General features: G+C 41.0%; 3 protein-coding genes across 3 annotated transcripts; all 3 read right to left on the bottom strand.

Annotated features, from left to right (window-relative positions):
• Positions 1-1377: 1377 nt before the first annotated feature.
• Positions 1378-5846, bottom strand: LOC116737351 (extracellular calcium-sensing receptor-like). The gene is made up of 9 exons (XM_032590425.1): positions 5652-5846; positions 5165-5459; positions 4958-5044; positions 3955-4224; positions 3544-3744; positions 3170-3439; positions 2799-3026; positions 2587-2710; positions 1378-2521 (listed from the first exon to the last, which is right to left on the bottom strand). Exons 1-9 carry the CDS (start codon positions 5759-5761, stop codon positions 1608-1610), a joined length of 2499 nt encoding a protein of 832 aa, XP_032446316.1. The 5' UTR covers positions 5762-5846; the 3' UTR covers positions 1378-1607.
• Positions 5847-6917: 1071 nt separating this feature from the next.
• Positions 6918-11194, bottom strand: LOC116707999 (extracellular calcium-sensing receptor-like). Its single transcript, XM_032545747.1, has 8 exons — positions 10934-11194; positions 10733-10819; positions 10368-10637; positions 9716-9916; positions 9370-9645; positions 8721-8948; positions 8520-8643; positions 6918-7831 (listed from the first exon to the last, which is right to left on the bottom strand). The coding sequence occupies exons 1-8, from the start codon at positions 11192-11194 to the stop codon at positions 6918-6920; spliced, it is 2361 nt and encodes a 786-aa protein (XP_032401638.1).
• An 818-nt stretch (positions 11195-12012) lies between these two features.
• LOC116708177 (extracellular calcium-sensing receptor-like) lies at positions 12013-18163 on the bottom strand. The gene is made up of 9 exons (XM_032546006.1): positions 17712-18163; positions 17333-17627; positions 17132-17218; positions 16768-17037; positions 16146-16346; positions 15770-16045; positions 15119-15346; positions 14918-15041; positions 12013-13613 (listed from the first exon to the last, which is right to left on the bottom strand). The coding sequence occupies exons 1-9, from the start codon at positions 17951-17953 to the stop codon at positions 12700-12702; spliced, it is 2637 nt and encodes an 878-aa protein (XP_032401897.1). The 5' UTR covers positions 17954-18163; the 3' UTR covers positions 12013-12699.
• Positions 18164-18168: the final 5 nt, after the last annotated feature.

The raw sequence follows: 18168 nt of genomic DNA, 5'->3' as shown, positions 1-18168 counted from the left end.
TTTGGAAACCTTAAATGACTTTTCAAATTTATTCAGTGATTCAAATGCAAGGTTTTTGTGCACAATCCTCTATGTGGATTATGTAAGTGTAGAGCCTTTGCTTTTTACCACAAAACCTGTGTCCCTTATGCTTTTTAGCAGAACCCAAAGATGCAAATTAGCTTAAAATGAAATTTTAATCACTCAAATTAGTTCTTTTCCTTTTATTATTTTTTTTTATTGTAAAACCATATCTAGGTCTGCATATCTTAAATTCCACTGAGTAGGTTTGATCCACAGGCCACCAATTTAAAGTTTCCACACCCATTTCCTGGATGAAACATGAAGGAACTTATTTTGCACAAATACGGGGTTTAGTATATTTTTTATGTTTTGTTGCTGATTAAATATAATAGAAATTTGCTAATGTATAAACAGATAAATTCAACAAGGTTTTTCATACCTTTTAATTACACAGTGTTCCACATTATTACGCAAGAGATATTTTCTCAGATTTTCTTAAATGGTCAATGCAAATGACGGTCAGTATAGTTTTCAAGTCATGAACTATTACAGTATAAATCAAATTTTACTGAACAAAACTCCCCGTGAGAACAGTATTTTTTTCCAAAATAAAAAACTCAAAATGCACTGTTCTAAATTATTATGCACAGCAGATTTTGTGAACATTTTATGGATTATAAAGAACTGCAAACGGTCATTCTTTGAATGTGCAGCATAATGACTCCACCACCTCGTTCCTGATGTCACAGCCTTGTTGGGATGTGGTGGCCATCCACCACCAATCCACTACTGCGTCCATCTGGACCATCCAGGGTTGCAACAGTCATCAGTGAACAAGTCTGTTTGAAAATTAATCTACATGTACGGCTGGGCCCACTGTAACCGTTTTTGCTTGTGAGCTCTGGTTAGGGGCCCAATAGTAGGTTGATGCACCTCAAGCCTCTGGAGGATCCTCCACCTTGAGGTTCCAGAGGCACCAGCTGCTTCAAATAACTGTTTGCTGCTTTGTAAGGGCATTTTAACAGCTGCTCTCTTAATCCCATGAATTTGTCTAACAGAAACCTTCCTCATTCTGCCTTTATCTGTACAAACCATCTTTGCTCTGAATCAGCCACAAATCTCTTCACAGTACGATGATAACGCTTCAGTTTTCGTTAAATATCTAATGTTTTCATACCTTGTCATACAGCACTACACTATCTGATGATTTTTGTCAGCAGAGATCCTTTCTCTTTCCCATATTGCTTGAAACCTGTGGCCTGCTTAATAATGTGGAACATCCTTCTTAAGAAGATTTCCTTTAATTGAACTCATGAGACAAACTAATCAACCAGCTCTTTGAAATTAATTATAGTGATTCAAAGAGCCCTGACACACAATACCATCTATAAATTTAATAGCACAACAAAAATGTTTATCTTTATGACACTTTAATCCAATTTGCATAATAATTTGGAACACGGTGTAGATGTAACCAAAAATCTCACTAACTCAAAGTGTCAAACCAATTTAGGAGAAAAAATGTGTAAGAAAAACAAATACTAAATACCACAAACTCCATAATCCAAATTCCACATGGTTTTGCATGAACAAGACGAGACACGTTAAGATGTGGTGATTCCTCTGCCCATGATGGCTTTCTTTGTGTTTCTTTCAGGTCTTAGTAGAATTATGTAACACTTGGGTCCAAACAGCGCCACCAACAGGCCAAAACTGGAGGCCAGGATGGCGAACACCTCCACTGCGTCTGCGTATTTACCAGGGGAGTTGATATAAGCAGGAACAAAGGCCACCCACACAGCACAGAAGATCAGCATGCTGAACGTGATGAGTTTGGCCTCGTTGAAGTTGTCGGGAAGATTTCGTGCCAAAAATGCTAACACAAAGCTAATGAAAGCTAGTAAACCAATGTAACTAAGTAGAACAGCAAATCCAAAGGTTGAACCAACTTCACACTCATAAACTATTTTGTCATTGTGGTACTGAGTGTTTTTATGTGGCATCGGTGAAGCAGAGACGATCCAAACAGTGCAGACCACTGCTTGAATGCAAGTGAGAGTGAAGACGGTTCCTCGCTGCTGTGTTGGACCAAACCATTTAAGACTGGCTCCCCCTCCTGGCTTGGAGGCTTTGAATACAGCCAGAACCACCATGGTTTTAACCAGGATGCAGGACACACAAAGCACAAAGCTGACCCCAAACGCTGCGTGTCTGAGTTGGCATGTCCACAATCTAGGTCGTCCGATGAACAGCAGCGAACACAGGAAGCACAGCTTGAGCGACACCAGGAGCAGGAAACTGAGTTCTGAATTGTTGGCTCGTACTATTGGTGTACTGCGGTGATAGATGAAGATCCCCAGAACAACAGCGCAGATAAATGTTCCCAGTAGTGAAGTAGTTGTCAAGCAAATCCCAAGTGGTTCATGGTAGGACAGGAACTCAGTTTCTTTAGGGAGACAGTGATCTCGCTGGGGGCTGGACCAGAAATCCTCTGGACAACTGTTGCACTCTCTGGCATCTGAAAAAGAAGAAACTGACATTTCTATGCACATTATGTGTTTATGCAAAAATAATAACACTTACTAGATCCATTGCTGATCTTTCCATCAGAACAGGGAATGCAGTCAAAGCAGCAAACAGGCTGACCCTTTTTTCTTGCCATCCTTGTACCTGGAGGACAGTTTTCACTGCATGCTGACTGGGGTGACTGGAGGTCGGAGATGCAATCGGTCACTCATTAGCACACACCGATATTTAAACAACAGTTTAAATGCTATCTGCTAAGAAGAAATCACCTGTTTTGACTCAAAGTTCCAAAAGATTAGGTTTTCGTTAAGTACGAGCTCTTCCCTTCCGAAGGCAGACTTCTTCACTTCACCAACATTCTGGATTTTGGTTCCTCCATCCGGGAGCCACACCCAGTTCATGACATCGTACATAGGCAAGGCGTCGCCATTTTCATCAAACGACACTTGGTCACCAAACGGTGTGGTGAAATTGACTTTCTGTAAATAGTGCAAGAGCTACAAAAGGACGAGGAGAACGACAAACCTCAAGCAGACTTTCATGAAAATCTACAACAGACTGTTCAGAAATCTTGACCTGTTGTTTAATCTATTGTCCCGAACGTAATGTCAGCTATTTGGAGCTTAATTTGATGTCACACCTGCCACGGCTCCAGACTTTGCAGAGCAGCGCAGGTCCGATCAACAAAGGGTCCTTTGCCTGGCTCACAATGCAGCATCTCATCAAGAGCATGAGCCAGAGCATACACGGCTTTGTAAACGTTATACTCAGGTCTGAGGTTGGACACATCCAAAAGCTCAGTCTCAACCTGTTCAAGATCTTCATCACCAGTGCACAGAGCTTCATCATCTTCTTCCCCTTCGGCTGGTTCGAATTTACACTGAAAGGTGTGTTCCCAGAACTGTCTCACCTGAAACACATCCAAAAAGAAAAAGAAATATTCAGGATTTTTAGATTTGTAATGATTTGTGTCCTTTGCATGTGGCATTTCTTCAAAAATCCTCTGAATTTTACCAGATTAGTTTCGTAGTTGTTGTTTTTATTAGGATGGGTTTGTAGTAGAAAGTCTCTGAGCCCTGGTATTTCCCCTCGACGAATAGCGATACCCAGAGTGCCACCAAGGAAAGGAATGAAGCGGGGAATCTGGAGTACAGCTGCTGACGCCCACGCTTCACTTGCTATCCATTGTCGGCCGGTGACATTTTGTTCCGCTACCTGGGCATTACGTCACAAAAACACATCTTTAGACTTTAAAAATATGCTGCACGTTTTAGAAAATGAATGGCTTGATTGGCGCCATTTTTCTGGGCTATATGACGAAAAGCAGAAATGAGAGAAGAAAGAACTTTGCAGGAAAGTTTACTGTCAATTCGACAGTCGACTACTAGCTAGAACAGTTAGAATAGTTCATGCATTCATTCTTACCTCTTCTATCAGCCTAAACGTGTGAATCTCATGAGCAAACACGATGACAACACGAGCCGTTGACGTCTTGATCAAATTTACAATTCTCTTAAGTTCGCCTGGTTTGCTATCCCAGGGCAAGACCTCCACATACGCCAGACAAGCTCCACCCTGCTGTGAGAGGCTCGACTGAAAAGACTGGGCCACATAGAACCCGTAATCATCGTCGGTAACCAGCAGGCCGGCCCACGTCCAGCCGAAGTGTTTCAGAATTTGAATCACGGCGTTCACCTGGGGAAACATGAGAAAAAATACATAAAAAAGATGTACAAAGTTCTCCTGTGGTTAAAAATGCGTCTTGAAATAAGTTCCTGTCATGGAGACTTTGTGACTCCAAGATGGCACTCTTTGCTTCAGTTTAGTTTCTTCACTCTCTCTGGTGGCAATAGAAACTTGAGAGCAGCCCTATTTGTCCAAATTGATATGAACTTTAAAAAAGAAAGAACAAACTTTTGTTTTGTGTATGGATGTTGGCTATTTCGATCCTGATTTATCATGAGCTTTTAACTATCTTAAGAAGATCAAGACTCAAGTGACATCTCCTTTGTTTTTCCTGTATTGAGGGAGGTGCAATAGATGTCACACACTATTTAAGGCCATATTTATATTTCAAGATAGCAGGAAAAGGATGGCTTACTAAAACAAAAGTATCTAAAACACCGAATATGACAAAATGCTTCAGTTGAAATATCTTATGCTGCAAAGGTGGAGGAGCTAAAAATGTGTGACACTGGTGAGTTTAACGAAAACAATAGGTTCCTGCTGTAGCATTTTTCCACAAAGGTCAGCTTTTCCCACACATTTTCAGTTTGAAATGCTCCAGCAATAAACACTGGAATTATTTCAAGAATTTTTTTACAAGTCTTTTTTTGCTTAAGGAAATGCATGTACTTGCAATATAGCAGTAAGTCCCATTATTGAATAGATTATCTTACGTCTTGTGCAGAACTAAGCTGTATCTCACCTGGAAAGCGTCACTTGGGATTGTTCTGAAGAAGGACGGAAACTGCCGATGGTCACTCAGGCATGAACATGTGGCAAAATAACTCACCTATCATTACAATTGCACACAAATGATATCCTTCAGAACACAGTCAAGAGATGTCGCACTCAAAACAGCATTAAACGGCGGAGAAAATTTCAGGTGAATCGAAGGAGAGAGCACACTTACAATTGGTATTTTGAACAAACCTAGCACATTGGCGATCGCTATTGAAAATGTTGAATAGGAATCGCCAACGATGGCAAGAATTGGAGGAGTCCCTGAACAGTTCTCCTGAGGCGAAATCCCCTCTTCCTGGCCACTGGCCAGAGATAAGGCACCGCTGAAGCCAATAACAAGCGCACCGCAGTTATCATAAAGGCTGTATCCCAGGGTCAGGTTTGGCAGCAGATCGGGGTTCTTGTTGATCTCCTCAACGGCAAAAGCCATAGTCATGGCATCTCTAAAACCTAGAGTGTCAAAACTGAAACAAAATATTGCAATAAACGTCCAAAAAAAAGGGGAGAAATTGCCACATATATTGACGATGTAGGAATTAATTTTACATGTGTCACAGGCGTCCACATGTAAGATGTAACTTACGTCGATTTCTATAAAGTCTGAACAGACAATTTAATTTACACAGAGGGGTTAAATTCATCCATGATGTACTTACCCTTCACAGCTCGGTTGCTCTGGCTCGGAGGTGTATGTGATGTTGGGGAAAAGAGAAGTGTAGTGTACCTCAAACAGCCCACCCAGCACCACATCACCCGGCTCGTGCATTTCATTGAGGCGGAAACGTCTCCGCAAACTGCAAGGCGAGTCAGTGGATGAGGCCACAGACACGAAACTGAGAGTCAAGAGGAAACGTGTGTAAAGTAAAGCCTCCATAACTCTCCTCCTCCTTTAGCACATGTTTATATTGTTTGTTCAAGAGTGCATGAACTTATGTGCAACATTACATCATCACCCACGTGCTCCTCTATTCAGAAATGCTGTGGACAAAACACAACGAGTGTGAATTAATTTTTACTTTCATTAAAATATCGCAATAACTGATGTGCAAACCTTTTTGGGATTTTTCTCTTTTGAATGTATCAAGAAAAATTCTGCTAAATTCAGCTGAAAGTGTAGGAAGGTAGTCAGAAAATCAATATTTCACTCCTGAAATAAATAACCTGTTTAGACTTTTTCCAAGATTCAACTAAATGTAAAATGAAGAACACAATGAGACTGAGTGGCATGATGCAGCACAAATTTATTTAGTTTTTTATTTTTTTTTACCCTGGATGAGGCAAACAAGACATATTTTTGCACAAAACTTGAAAAAACTGTAAGATTGTTTATCATGACCATTGAGTAGGTTTTCAAATGATCACATATGTTTCTTTTTAATTTTAGATCAAAGAGTACCATGATTTTTTTTTTCTTTGGTCAGTTTTTTTACATGAGAGATTTGGGTGAACTAACACCCACTGAACATTCTGGGAACTGACATTGAGAAAGTGGCATCTGATAAGTACCAGATTAAAAACACTCCCAATCAGGATTTAGCTGACAAAATTCAGGGATTGAACAAACAATTTGGGGAAAAATGTTTGATAGACACAAAGAAACATATAAATTAGTTGTACTGAACAAACAAAACGTTTCTCTGAGCTGATATATGTTGCAAATATCTAAAAGTGGATGAGCTTGTACTCTAAGTATCTTAAAATGCGTTTTAAAGAAAAATAAATCTAAATCATGGTCTAAAAGGCACAGTGTTTGTTTTTCTCTCACAATTTTTCATATATTAGTACAGTAAATATTTGTACATATCACACCAAACAATGCTATTGACAAATGTTTTTAAGTTTCAGTGAATGAGTTAGAGATGAATAATTCCACTGTCTTTGTTAACAGGCTGCAGCGATAACATAAATTGTACAGCTGCCCTTTAACATTTTGTAGTTCTATGACCCATGATGGCTTTCTTTGTGTTTCTTTCTGGTCTGAATAGAGTTATGTAACATTTAGGTCCAAACAGCGCCACCAAAAGGCCAAAACTGGAAGCCAGGATGGCGAACACCTCCACTGCATCTGCGTATTTGCCCGGAGAGTTGATATAAGCAGGAACAAAGGCCACCCACACAGCACAGAAGATCAGCATGCTGAACGTGATGAGTTTGGCCTCGTTGAAGTTGTCGGGAAGATTTCGTGCCAAAAATGCTAACACAAAGCTAAGGACGGCGAGTACACTGATATAACCCAGTAAAGCGCTGAAACCAATTATGGACCCAACGACACACTCATAAACAATCTTGTCATTGTGGTACTGAGTGTTTTTATGAGGTGTTGGTGACGCGGTGACAATCCATGCGGTGCAAATTGCTACCTGAATGCAAGTGAGAGCAAAAACCGTTCCTCTTTGCTGCACAGCACCAAACCACTTTAGATAGGTGCCACCTCCTGGTTTAGAGGCTTTGAACACAGCCAGAACCACCATGGTTCTCACCAGGATGCAGGACACACAAAGCACAAAGCTGATCCCAAATACAGCATGTCTCAGCTGGCATGTCCACAGCCTGGGTCGTCCGATGAACAGCAGCGAACACAGGAAGCACAGCTTGAGCGACACCAGGAGCAGGAAGCTCAGCTCTGAATTGTTGGCTCGTACAATGGGTGTGGTGCGATGGTAGGTGAAGATCCCCAGAACGACGGCGCAGATTGACATTCCCAGCAACGAGGTCACTGTCAAACAGATACCCAGAGGTTCCTGATAGGAGAGGAACTCAGTTTTCTTAGGAATGCAGTGATCTCGTTGGGGGCTGGACCAGAAATCCTCAGGACAATTAAAGCACTCCAAGGAGTCTGACAAAAGAGGGGAGAAAAAAATAAAATTCACATCTATTTAGCACAAGCATATTGGTTCAATTAGAGTGGGGAGCTTTAGCACAACTGAATATTGCTGGGAAATAATGGGGTGTAGCAAGACTTTTAAAAACTAGTTGCAGAATTGCTTTGCTGCTGTGTGTTTTGGACAGGTGAGTTTGAAGGTTTTATATTTATATAAAATATACGGAGTTTATTATATAAACTCCAAGATTTAGTTGAATCTTGGAGTGATGAAAACATGCACGGAGTTTGCATGTTCTCCGTGTGCATGTGTGGGTACTCCAGCTTCCTCCCACAGTCCAAAAACATGACTGTCAGGTTAATAGGTCTCTCTAAGTTCTCCCTAGGTGTGAGTGTGTATGCATGGTTGTTTGTCCTGTCTGTCTCTGTGCCCTGCGACAGACTGGCGACCTGTCCATCCAGGGTGAACCCCGCCTCTCGCCCGGAACGTTAGCTGGAGATAGACACCAGCACCTCCTGACCCCATTAGGGACAACGATGTACAGAAAATGGATGGAAGCAGAGACTACAACTGATTAATTTTAGCTGCGTTTCCATTACAAATGTGCACAAAATGTTGTCAGCATTCAGCTGATGTTGAATAAACACAATTTCACAATTGTGGTGTTTCCACTAAACAACAAACTATGAAAATGACACCAACCAGTTTTGTTGCTGACCTTTCCTTCAGAGCACGGGACACAATAAAAACAGCACAGAGGCTCTCCTTTCCTCCTCACCATATGCGTTCCAGGGGGGCAGCTGTCACTGCACACAGACCTGGGCGGCTGAGAAACATGAAGTATTTAAATTTCACTCAATGTGAGAATCCGACTCTATGTTTAAACAAGGCCGAAATTCCTACTTTTTTAGATTCAAAGTTCCAGAAGATTTTGACTTCATCAATTGTGAGTTCTTCCTCTCTGGACGCAGACCTCTGAACCTCCCCGACACTCTGAACTTTAATTGTTCCGTCGGGCAGCCAAATCCAGTTCATGATATCGTATATTGGTAATGCGTCGCCGTTTTCATCGAACATGACTTGGTCACCAAACGGTGTGGTGAAGTTGACCCGTTCCAGGTAGTGCATTAGCTGCAAACACAAACAGAAACATATGAAATTGATAAGCAAACATTGTTACTTCCATTAATAATTATCACCAAAACAAACTCAGACAACCAACCAAACATTTTTTTTTCTTTCAAAAATGTTCTATTTTTAGTTACATCTTAAATTAAACATTTGTTATATGTTATCTTGGGATGATGTTAACATTTTAAATGTTGAAAAAATCAGGATGTAATTTTTTTTTCATATAGGCCAGAAAATGGCACATTGAAAAGTATACAAATTAAAATAGGCCCATTGCAGAAATGTCACCCATATCTGAAGTTAACAATTTGAAAGATGTGGCTCCGTTAGAATTTTTTGTTAGTAGTCGTAGTATTTGTATTTTAAGCCAGAGAAATTATAAATATTGATATTAGTGGTACATTTTAAACTGACTGCGTACCTGCCAGAGCTCTAATGTTTGCAAAGACGCACATTTGTTCCCTCTGAAAGGCCCTCGCCCTGGGATGCAGCTCAGCATGTCATGAAGAGCGTGTGCCAGCGCGTACACAGCTTTGTAAATATTATACTCAAGCCTGAGTTCTGACACATTCAGCAGGTCAGTAGTCACACTGTTCAGGTCTTCTCGTCCAGTGCATTGAGCTCCAACGTCTTCTGCCAAACCTGCTGCAGGCAGCGGAAACTTGCACTGAAACGTGTGCTCCCAAAACTGCTTCACCTGAAACGAAGGTGTAGAATAAATTCAACCTAATTTTTTTGCACACAGTCTGAGTTAGTGAAGCTCTCACCATGCTATTTTCAGAGATGTTGTGCTGGTCAGGATGAATTCTCAGCAGGAAGTCTCTGAGTGCTGGTATTTCTCCGTGACGGACAGCGATCCCCAGAGTTCCACCAAGAAACGGCATGAAAGCAGAGATCTGGAGGCCTTCCAGTAACGTCCAGGCCTCGCTGGCAACCCACTGCAGCCCTGTCACATTCTGCTTCACCACCTGAGTCTCACAAAATTTATATTTTCTTTTACAATTTTGAAAAACAAACAAGAAAATAAAGTCTATTCTGTTCACTTTTTGTATCGATCGTTAGAATTGTTTGGTTCATATAAAAAGTTTTCCTCTCTGTCTCATTTTTTAAAAAATGCAACTTTGTAGTTATTGCATACTATTAATAAACTCTATATTAATGAAGGATTACATTACCCCACTTAATTTATAAGTTTTTACTTAATACCAAAGAACTTTTTTTATTTTGGCTTAAAAGTTTGTTTCTTTTCAGCCAAAATCAAATACATAAATCAGGTTTGTAAATCTTGTCACCTTGTAATTTGATATAAAATTTCACAGAATCAAATGCAAGACAGTTTTTGTAAAAAACAACAAACAAACAAAAAAAACAAAACTTTTTGACATGGGTTATGACTCTGACATATCTATTTCCTCCAACCTGTTCCATGAGTTGGATCATGTGCATCTTATGTGCAAACACAATCACTACGCGTGCCGTGGACTTTGCCATAACATCAACGACCCTTTTATATTCCCCCGGATTGTCTCCCCACGGTAAAACCTCCGTGTACGCCAGACAGCCGCCGCCCGATCGAGTCAGGTCAGTTTGGAATGATCTGGAAACATGAAGGCCATAGTCGTCGTCACTGACCAGGAGGCCCGCCCAGGTCCAGCCAAAGTGCTTCAGAATCTGAATCATGGCACGGACCTGATGAAGACGGAGCGAAAGTGCAGACGCAGTGTTCATTGTGAGGCCTAATTCCACAAATACCTTTAACATTCATGAATAAGTTTGAAATTCACCTGGAAAGCGTCACTTGGGATTGTTCTGAAGAAAGATGGAAAACGCTGGCGATCGCTTAGGCAAGAACACGTGGCAAAATAACTCACCTATAAGAAAAAATATACACAAAAAGTTCACATTTTGCTTATTTTGTGAAAAAGCTTGGTAATTCTTGCAACTGACTGAAATAGTCTGGCGGGTTTTTTAAAGGGCAAACTTACCATAGGCAGCCTGTACAAACCTAAAACGTCTGAGGCAGCTATAGAAAACGTGGAAAAAGGATCACCAACAATTCCCACAACTGGAGGGGTTCCTGAACAGCTCTCTTGAATCGAAAACTGCTCCTCCTGCCCGCTGGCCATTGCCAAGGCAGCACTGAACCCAATGCTAAGAGTGGCACAGTTATCATAAAGGCTGTATCCCAGGGTCAGGTTTGGCAGCAGAACGGGGTTCTTGTTGATTTCCTCAACGGCAAAAGCCATAGTCATAGCATCTCTAAAACCTAGAATGTCAAAACTGAAACAAAATGTTACAATAAATGTCCAAAGTAAAAAAGGGAGAAATTGCCACATATCACATTGACGATGTAGGAATTAATTTCACATGTGTCACAGGCGTCCACATGTAAAATGTAACTTACGTCAATTTCTATAAAGTCTGAACAGAGAATTTTATTTACACAGAGGGGTTAAATTCATCCATGATGTACTTACCCTTCACAGCTCGGTTGCTCTGGCTCGGAGGTGTATGTGATGTTGGGGAAAAGAGAAGTGTAGTGTACCTCAAACAGCCCACCCAGCACCACATCACCCGGCTCGTGCATTTCATTGAGGCGGAAACGTCTCCGCAAACTGCAAGGCGAGTCAGTGGATGAGGCCACAGACACGAAACTGAGAGTCAAGAGGAAACGTGTGTAAAGTAAAGCCTCCATAACTCTCCTCCTCCTTTAGCACATGTTTATATTGTTTGTTCAAGAGTGCATGAACTTATGTGCAACATTACGTCATCACCCACGCGCTCCTCTATTCAGAAATGCTGTGGACAAAAGGAGTGTGAATTAATTTTTACTTTCGCTAAAAATATCACACTAAGTGATGTGCAAACCTTTTTGGGATTTTTCTCTTTTGAACATATCAAGAAAAATTCTGCTAAATTCAGCTGAAAGTGTAGTGTTTTTGGAAAGTAGTCAGAAAATCAATATTTCACTCCCGAACTAGATAACCTGTTTAGACTTTTTCCAAGACTCAACTAAATGTAAGATGAAGAACACAATGAGACTGAGTGCCACGATGCAGCACAAATTTATTTAGTTTTTTATTTTTATTTACCCTGGATGAGGCAAACAAGACATATTTTTGCACAAAACTTGAAAAAACTGTAAGATTGTTTATCATGACCATTGAGTAGGTTTTCAAATGATCACATATGTTTCTTTTTAATTTTAGATCAAAGAGTACCATGATTTTTTTTTTCTTTGGTCAGTTTTTTTACATGAGAGATTTGGGTGAACTAACACCCACTGAACATTCTGGGAACTGACATTGAGAAAGTGGCATCTTATAAGTACCAGATTAAAAACACTCCCAATCAGGATTTAGCTGACAATATTCAGGGATTAAACAAACAATTTGGAGGAAAAATGTTTTATAGACACAAAGAAACATATAAATTAGTTGTACTGAACAAACAAAATGTTTCTCTGAGCTGATATATTGTGCAAATATCTAAAAGTGGATGAGCTTGTACTCTAAGTATCTTAAAACGCGCTTTAAAGAAAAATAAATCTAAATCTTGGTTAAAAAGGCACAGTGTTTGTTTTTCTCTCACAATTTTTCATATATTAGTAAAGCAAATATTTGTACATATCACACCAAACAATGCTATTGACAAATGTTTTTAAGTTTCAGTGAATGAATTAGAGATGAATAATTCCACTGTCTTTGTTAACAGGCTGCAGCGATAACATAAATTGTACATAAGCTGCCCTTTAACATTTTGTAGTTCTATGACCCATGATGGCTTTCTTTGTGTTTCTTTCTGGTCTCAGCAGAATTATGTAACATTTAGGTCCAAACAGCGCCACCAAAAGGCCAAAACTGGAAGCAAGGATGGCGAACACCTCCACTGCGTCTGCGTATTTGCCCGGAGAGTTGATATAAGCAGGAACAAAGGCCACCCACACAGAACAGAAGATCAGCATGCTGAACGTGATGAGTTTGGCCTCGTTGAAGTTGTCGGGAAGATTTCTCGCCAAAAATGCTAACACAAAGCTAAGGATGGCGAGTACACTGATATAACCCAGTAAAGCGCTGAAACCAATTATGGACCCAACGACACACTCATAAACAATCTTGTCATTGTGGTACTGAGTGTTTTTATGAGGTGCCGGTGACGCGGTGACAATCCATGCGGTGCAAATTGCTACCTGAATGCAAGTGAGAGCAAAAACCGTTCCTCTTTGCTGCACAGCACCAAACCACTTTAGATAGGTGCCACCTCCTGGTTTAGAGGCTTTGAACACAGCCAGAACCACCATGGTTCTCACCAGGATGCAGGACACACAAAGCACAAAGCTGATCCCAAATACAGCGTGTCTCAGCTGGCATGTCCACAGCCTGGGTCGTCCGATGAACAGCAGCGAACACAGGAAGCACAGCTTGAGCGACACCAGGAGCAGGAAGCTGAGTTCTGAATTGTTGGCTCGTACAATGGGTGTGGTGCGATGGTAGGTGAAGATCCCCAGAACGACGGCGCAGACTGACGTTCCCAGCAACGAGGTCACTGTCAAACAGATACCCAGAGGTTCCTGATAGGAGAGGAACTCAGTTTTCTTAGGAATGCAGTGATCTCGTTGGGGGCTGGACCAGAAATCCTCAGGACAATTAAAGCACTCCAAGGAGTCTGACAAAAGAGGGGAGAAAAAAATAAAATTCACATCTATTTAGCACAAGCATATTGGTTCAATTAGAGTGGGGAGCTTTAGCACAACTGAATATTGCTGGGAAATAATGGGGTGTAGCAAGATTTTTAAAAACTAGTTGCAGAATTGCTTTGCTGCTGTGTGTTTTGGACAGGTGAGTTTGAAGGTTTTATATTCATGTTTATATATATAAAAAAGTGCTTTCTTCTGCTGCTTTGTGGAGGTAGCACTTTATCAACAGTGACCTCTGGTGTTTAGAGGAGGCACTGCAGGAACTCTAAATCATAGTTGAAAGCAGAAACTAGGGCTGCTGTTGGTAGAGCTGTTGCCTTGCAGCAAGAAGGTCCTGGGTTCGATTCCCTGGGTCTTTCTGCACGGAGTTTGCATGTTCTCCCTGTGCATGGTGGGTTCTCTCTGGGTACTCCGGCTTCCTAACACAGTCCAAAAACATGACTGTCAGGTTAATTGGTCTCTCTAAATTCTCCCTAGTTGTGAGTGTGCATGCATGGTTGTTTGTCCAGTCTGTCGCCGTGTTGCCCTGCGACAGACTGGTGACCTGTCCAGGGTGAACCCCGCCTCTCGCCCGGAACGTTAGCTGGAGATACATACCAGCACCTCTCCTGACCCCATTAGGGACAAGGATGTACAGAAATTACAAATGTGCACAAAATGTTGTCAGTATTCAGCTGATGTGGAATAAACACAATTTCACAATTGTGGTGTTTCCATTAAACACCAAGCGAGAAACTAAAATAAGCTTGTTTATGGGCTAAGTTATTTAAAAACAGGTCTTGCTATGATCTTAAAACTACTTCCTGCCGTCTTCTTCTTTGTGGTTTGTGTCAGAGGCAGCATCTGGATACCGACCATGTGACTCATATGATTTGATTTCCTTTATAGTTTTGAGGAATAAAACAATTTTGACTCGGTCAAACAACCAAATCATCCTAGCCCCATAAGATTTTTTATCGAAAAACAAGTTATTTTTTTAAAACTGTATTTCCATTAAGCAAATTTATTTTCGAAAAAATGATATGGTCAATGGAAGCACAGTTTTTGTTACCAAAGAGTGACTATTGTGTGGCATTTAACCTGCCAAAAGCTTGAATAAATCATTTTCAGCTTTATTAAACCAAGAGATCAAGAAGGAAGAGAAATCAAAGCAGACTAGATGCTAGGAAGAACAATCCCAAACAATTTGGTTTAGTCACTAGCAGCACAAAGTCATGAATTCATCAAAGTTTTTAAGCGCCACTAAACAACAAACTATGAAAATGACACCAACCAGTTTTGTTGCTGACCTTTCCTTCAGAGCACGGGACACAATAAAAACAGCACAGAGGCTCTCCTTTCCTCCTCACCATATGCGTTCCAGGGGGGCAGCTGTCACTGCACACAGACCTGGGCGGCTGAGAAACATGAAGTATTTAAATTTCACTCAATGTGAGAATCCGACTCTATGTTTAAACAAGGCCGAAATTCCTACTTTTTTAGATTCAAAGTTCCAGAAGATTTTGACTTCATCAATTGTGAGTTCTTCCTCTCTGGACGCAGACCTCTGAACCTCCCCGACACTCTGAACTTTAATTGTTCCGTCGGGCAGCCAAATCCAGTTCATGATATCGTATATTGGTAATGCGTCGCCGTTTTCATCGAACGTGACTTGGTCACCAAACGGTGTGGTGAAGTTGACCCGTTCCAGGTAGTGCATTAGCTGCAAACACAAATAGAAACATATGAAATTGATAAGCAAACATTGTTACTTCCATTAATAATTATCACCAAAACAAACTCAGACAACCAAACAAACATTTTTTTTTCTTTCAAAAATGTTCTTTTTTTTTGGTACATCTTAAATTAAACATTTGCTTATATGTTATCTTGGGATGATGTAAACATTTTAAATGTTGAAAAAATCAGGATGTAATTTTTTTTTCATATAGGCCAGAAAATGGCACATTGAAAAGTATACAAATTAAAATAGGCCCATTGCAGAAATGTCACCCATATCTGAAGTTAACAATTTGAAAGATGTGGCTCAGTTAGAATTTTTTGTTAGTAGTCGTAGTATTTGTATTTTAAGGCAGAGAAATGATAAATATTGATATTAGTGGTACATTTTAAACTGACTGCGTACCTGCCAGAGCTCTAATGTTTGCAAAGACGCACATTTGTTCCCTCTGAAAGGCCCTCGCCCTGGGATGCAGCTCAGCATGTCATGAAGAGCATGTGCCAGCGCGTACACAGCTTTGTAAATATTATACTCAGGCCTGAGTTCTGACACATTTAGCAGGTCAGTAGTCACACTGTTCAGGTCTTCTCGTCCGGTGCATTGCACTCCAGCGTCTTCTGCCAAACCTGCTGCAGGCAGCAGAAACTTGCACTGAAACGTGTGCTCCCAAAACTGCTTCACCTGAAACGAAGGTGTAGATTTGGTTTAAAAAATTGTCCACCGGCGTGAATAATTTTAACCCACTTTTTTTGCACACAGTCTGACTTAGTGAAGCTCTCACCATGCTATTTTCTGAGATGTTGTGCTGGTCAGGATGAATTCTCAGCAGGAAGTCTCTGAGTCCTGGTATTTCTCCGCGACGGACAGCGATGCCCAGAGTTCCACCAAGAAACGACGTGAAAGCAGAGATCTGGAGGCCTTCCAGTAACGTCCAGGCCTCGCTGGCAACCCACTGCAGCCCTGTCACATTCTGCTTCACCACCTGAGTCTCAATATATATATTTTTTTACAATTTTGAAAAACAAACAAAAAAATAAAGTCTATTCTGTGCACTTTTTGTATCGATCATTAGAATTGTTTGGTTCATATAAAAAGTTTTCCTCTCTGTTTCATTTCTAAAAAATGCAACTTTGTAGTTATTGCATACTATTAATAAACTCTATATTAATGAAGGATTACATTACCCCACTTAATTTCTACATTTTTACTTAAAACTAAAAAGCAGTTTGTTTCTTTTATGCCAAAATCAAATACATAAATCAGGTTTGTAAATCTTGTCACTTTGTAATTTGATATAAAATTTCACAGAATCAAATGCAAGACAGTTTTTGTATAAAAAAAAAAAACAAAAACAAAAACTTTTTGATATGGGTTATGACTCTGACAAATCTATTTTCTCCAACCTGTTCCATGAGTTGGATCATGTGCATCTGATGTGCAAACACAATCACTACGCGTGCCGTGGACTTTGCCATAACATCAACGACCCTTTTATATTCCCTCGGATTGTCTCCCCACGGTAAAACCTCCGTGTACGCCAGACAGCCGCCGCCCGATCGAGTCAGGTTAGTTTGGAATGATCTGGAAACATGAAGGCCATAGTCGTCGTCACTGACCAGGAGGCCCGCCCAGGTCCAGCCAAAGTGCTTCAGAATCTGAATCATGGCACGGACCTGATGAAGACGGAGCGCAATGCAGACGCAGTGTTCATTGTGAGGCCTAATTCCAGAAATACCTTTAACATTCATGAATAAATTTGAAGTTCACCTGGAAAGCGTCACTTGGGATTGTTCTGAAGAAAGATGGAAAACGCTGGCGATCGCTTAGGCAAGAACACGTGGCAAAATAACTCACCTATAAGAAAAAATATGTAGGAAAGGTTCACATTTTGCTTATTTTGTGAAAAAGCTTGGTAATTCTTGCAACTGACTGAAATAGTCTGGCGGGTTTTTTAAAGGGCAAACTTACCATAGGCAGCCTGTACAAACCTAAAACGTCTGAGGCAGCTATAGAAAACGTGGAAAAAGGATCACCAACAATTCCCACAACTGGAGGGGTTCCTGAACAGCTCTCTTGAATCGAAAACTGCTCCTCCTGCCCGCTGGCCATTGCCAAGGCAGCGCTGAACCCAATGCTAAGAGTGGCACAGTTATCATAAAGGCTGTATCCCAGGGTCAGGTTTGGCAGCAGATCGGGGTTCTTGTTGATCTCCTCAACGGCAAAAGCCATAGTCATAGCATGTCTGAACCCTAGAGTTTCAAACCTAAAAAAAAAGAAAAAGAATAAGAAGAAGCTTGTCATCAAAACTGATTCTGTAGCAATGTGTGTGTGTTGTCAGGATACTCACCCCTGGCAGCTGGGCGGATGTGGCGCTGAGGTGAAGGTCTGCTCAGGAAAGACGGAGCTGTAGTGGACCTCGAACAGCCCGCCCAGGATCACGTCGCCAGGCTTGTGCAGACCATTGAGGTAAAACGTTCTCAGCAGCTTACAGGACGAGGAAAGAAAGGAAGACTCCGGGAAGAAAAGGGAGGAATAAATCATGAACTGATAGAAGTTCATGAGGAAATATCTAACAAATAAAGCCACCATAACTGCTCTTCCACACCGGCCAGCCTGCGAGACTCGTAGCTAATTTTATATAGAGGACTACAGCAGCCTGTTCCTTTCTCTGTGTAATTATTCACGCCACCCATCAGAGCATTGTTGTGGCCTCATGGGTGGCCTATGGGGATGTAATGCTTTCTTCTTCATTCTTTATTTAAGAGAGTAATAAACCAGCAAAATATTAATTGCAACATTTGTGT

The sequence above is a fragment of the Xiphophorus hellerii genome, chromosome 18 (assembly GCF_003331165.1).
Source record: "Xiphophorus hellerii strain 12219 chromosome 18, Xiphophorus_hellerii-4.1, whole genome shotgun sequence".
NCBI classification, from domain to species: domain Eukaryota; kingdom Metazoa; phylum Chordata; class Actinopteri; order Cyprinodontiformes; family Poeciliidae; genus Xiphophorus; species Xiphophorus hellerii.
This window is presented reverse-complemented; position numbering and strand designations above follow the sequence as displayed.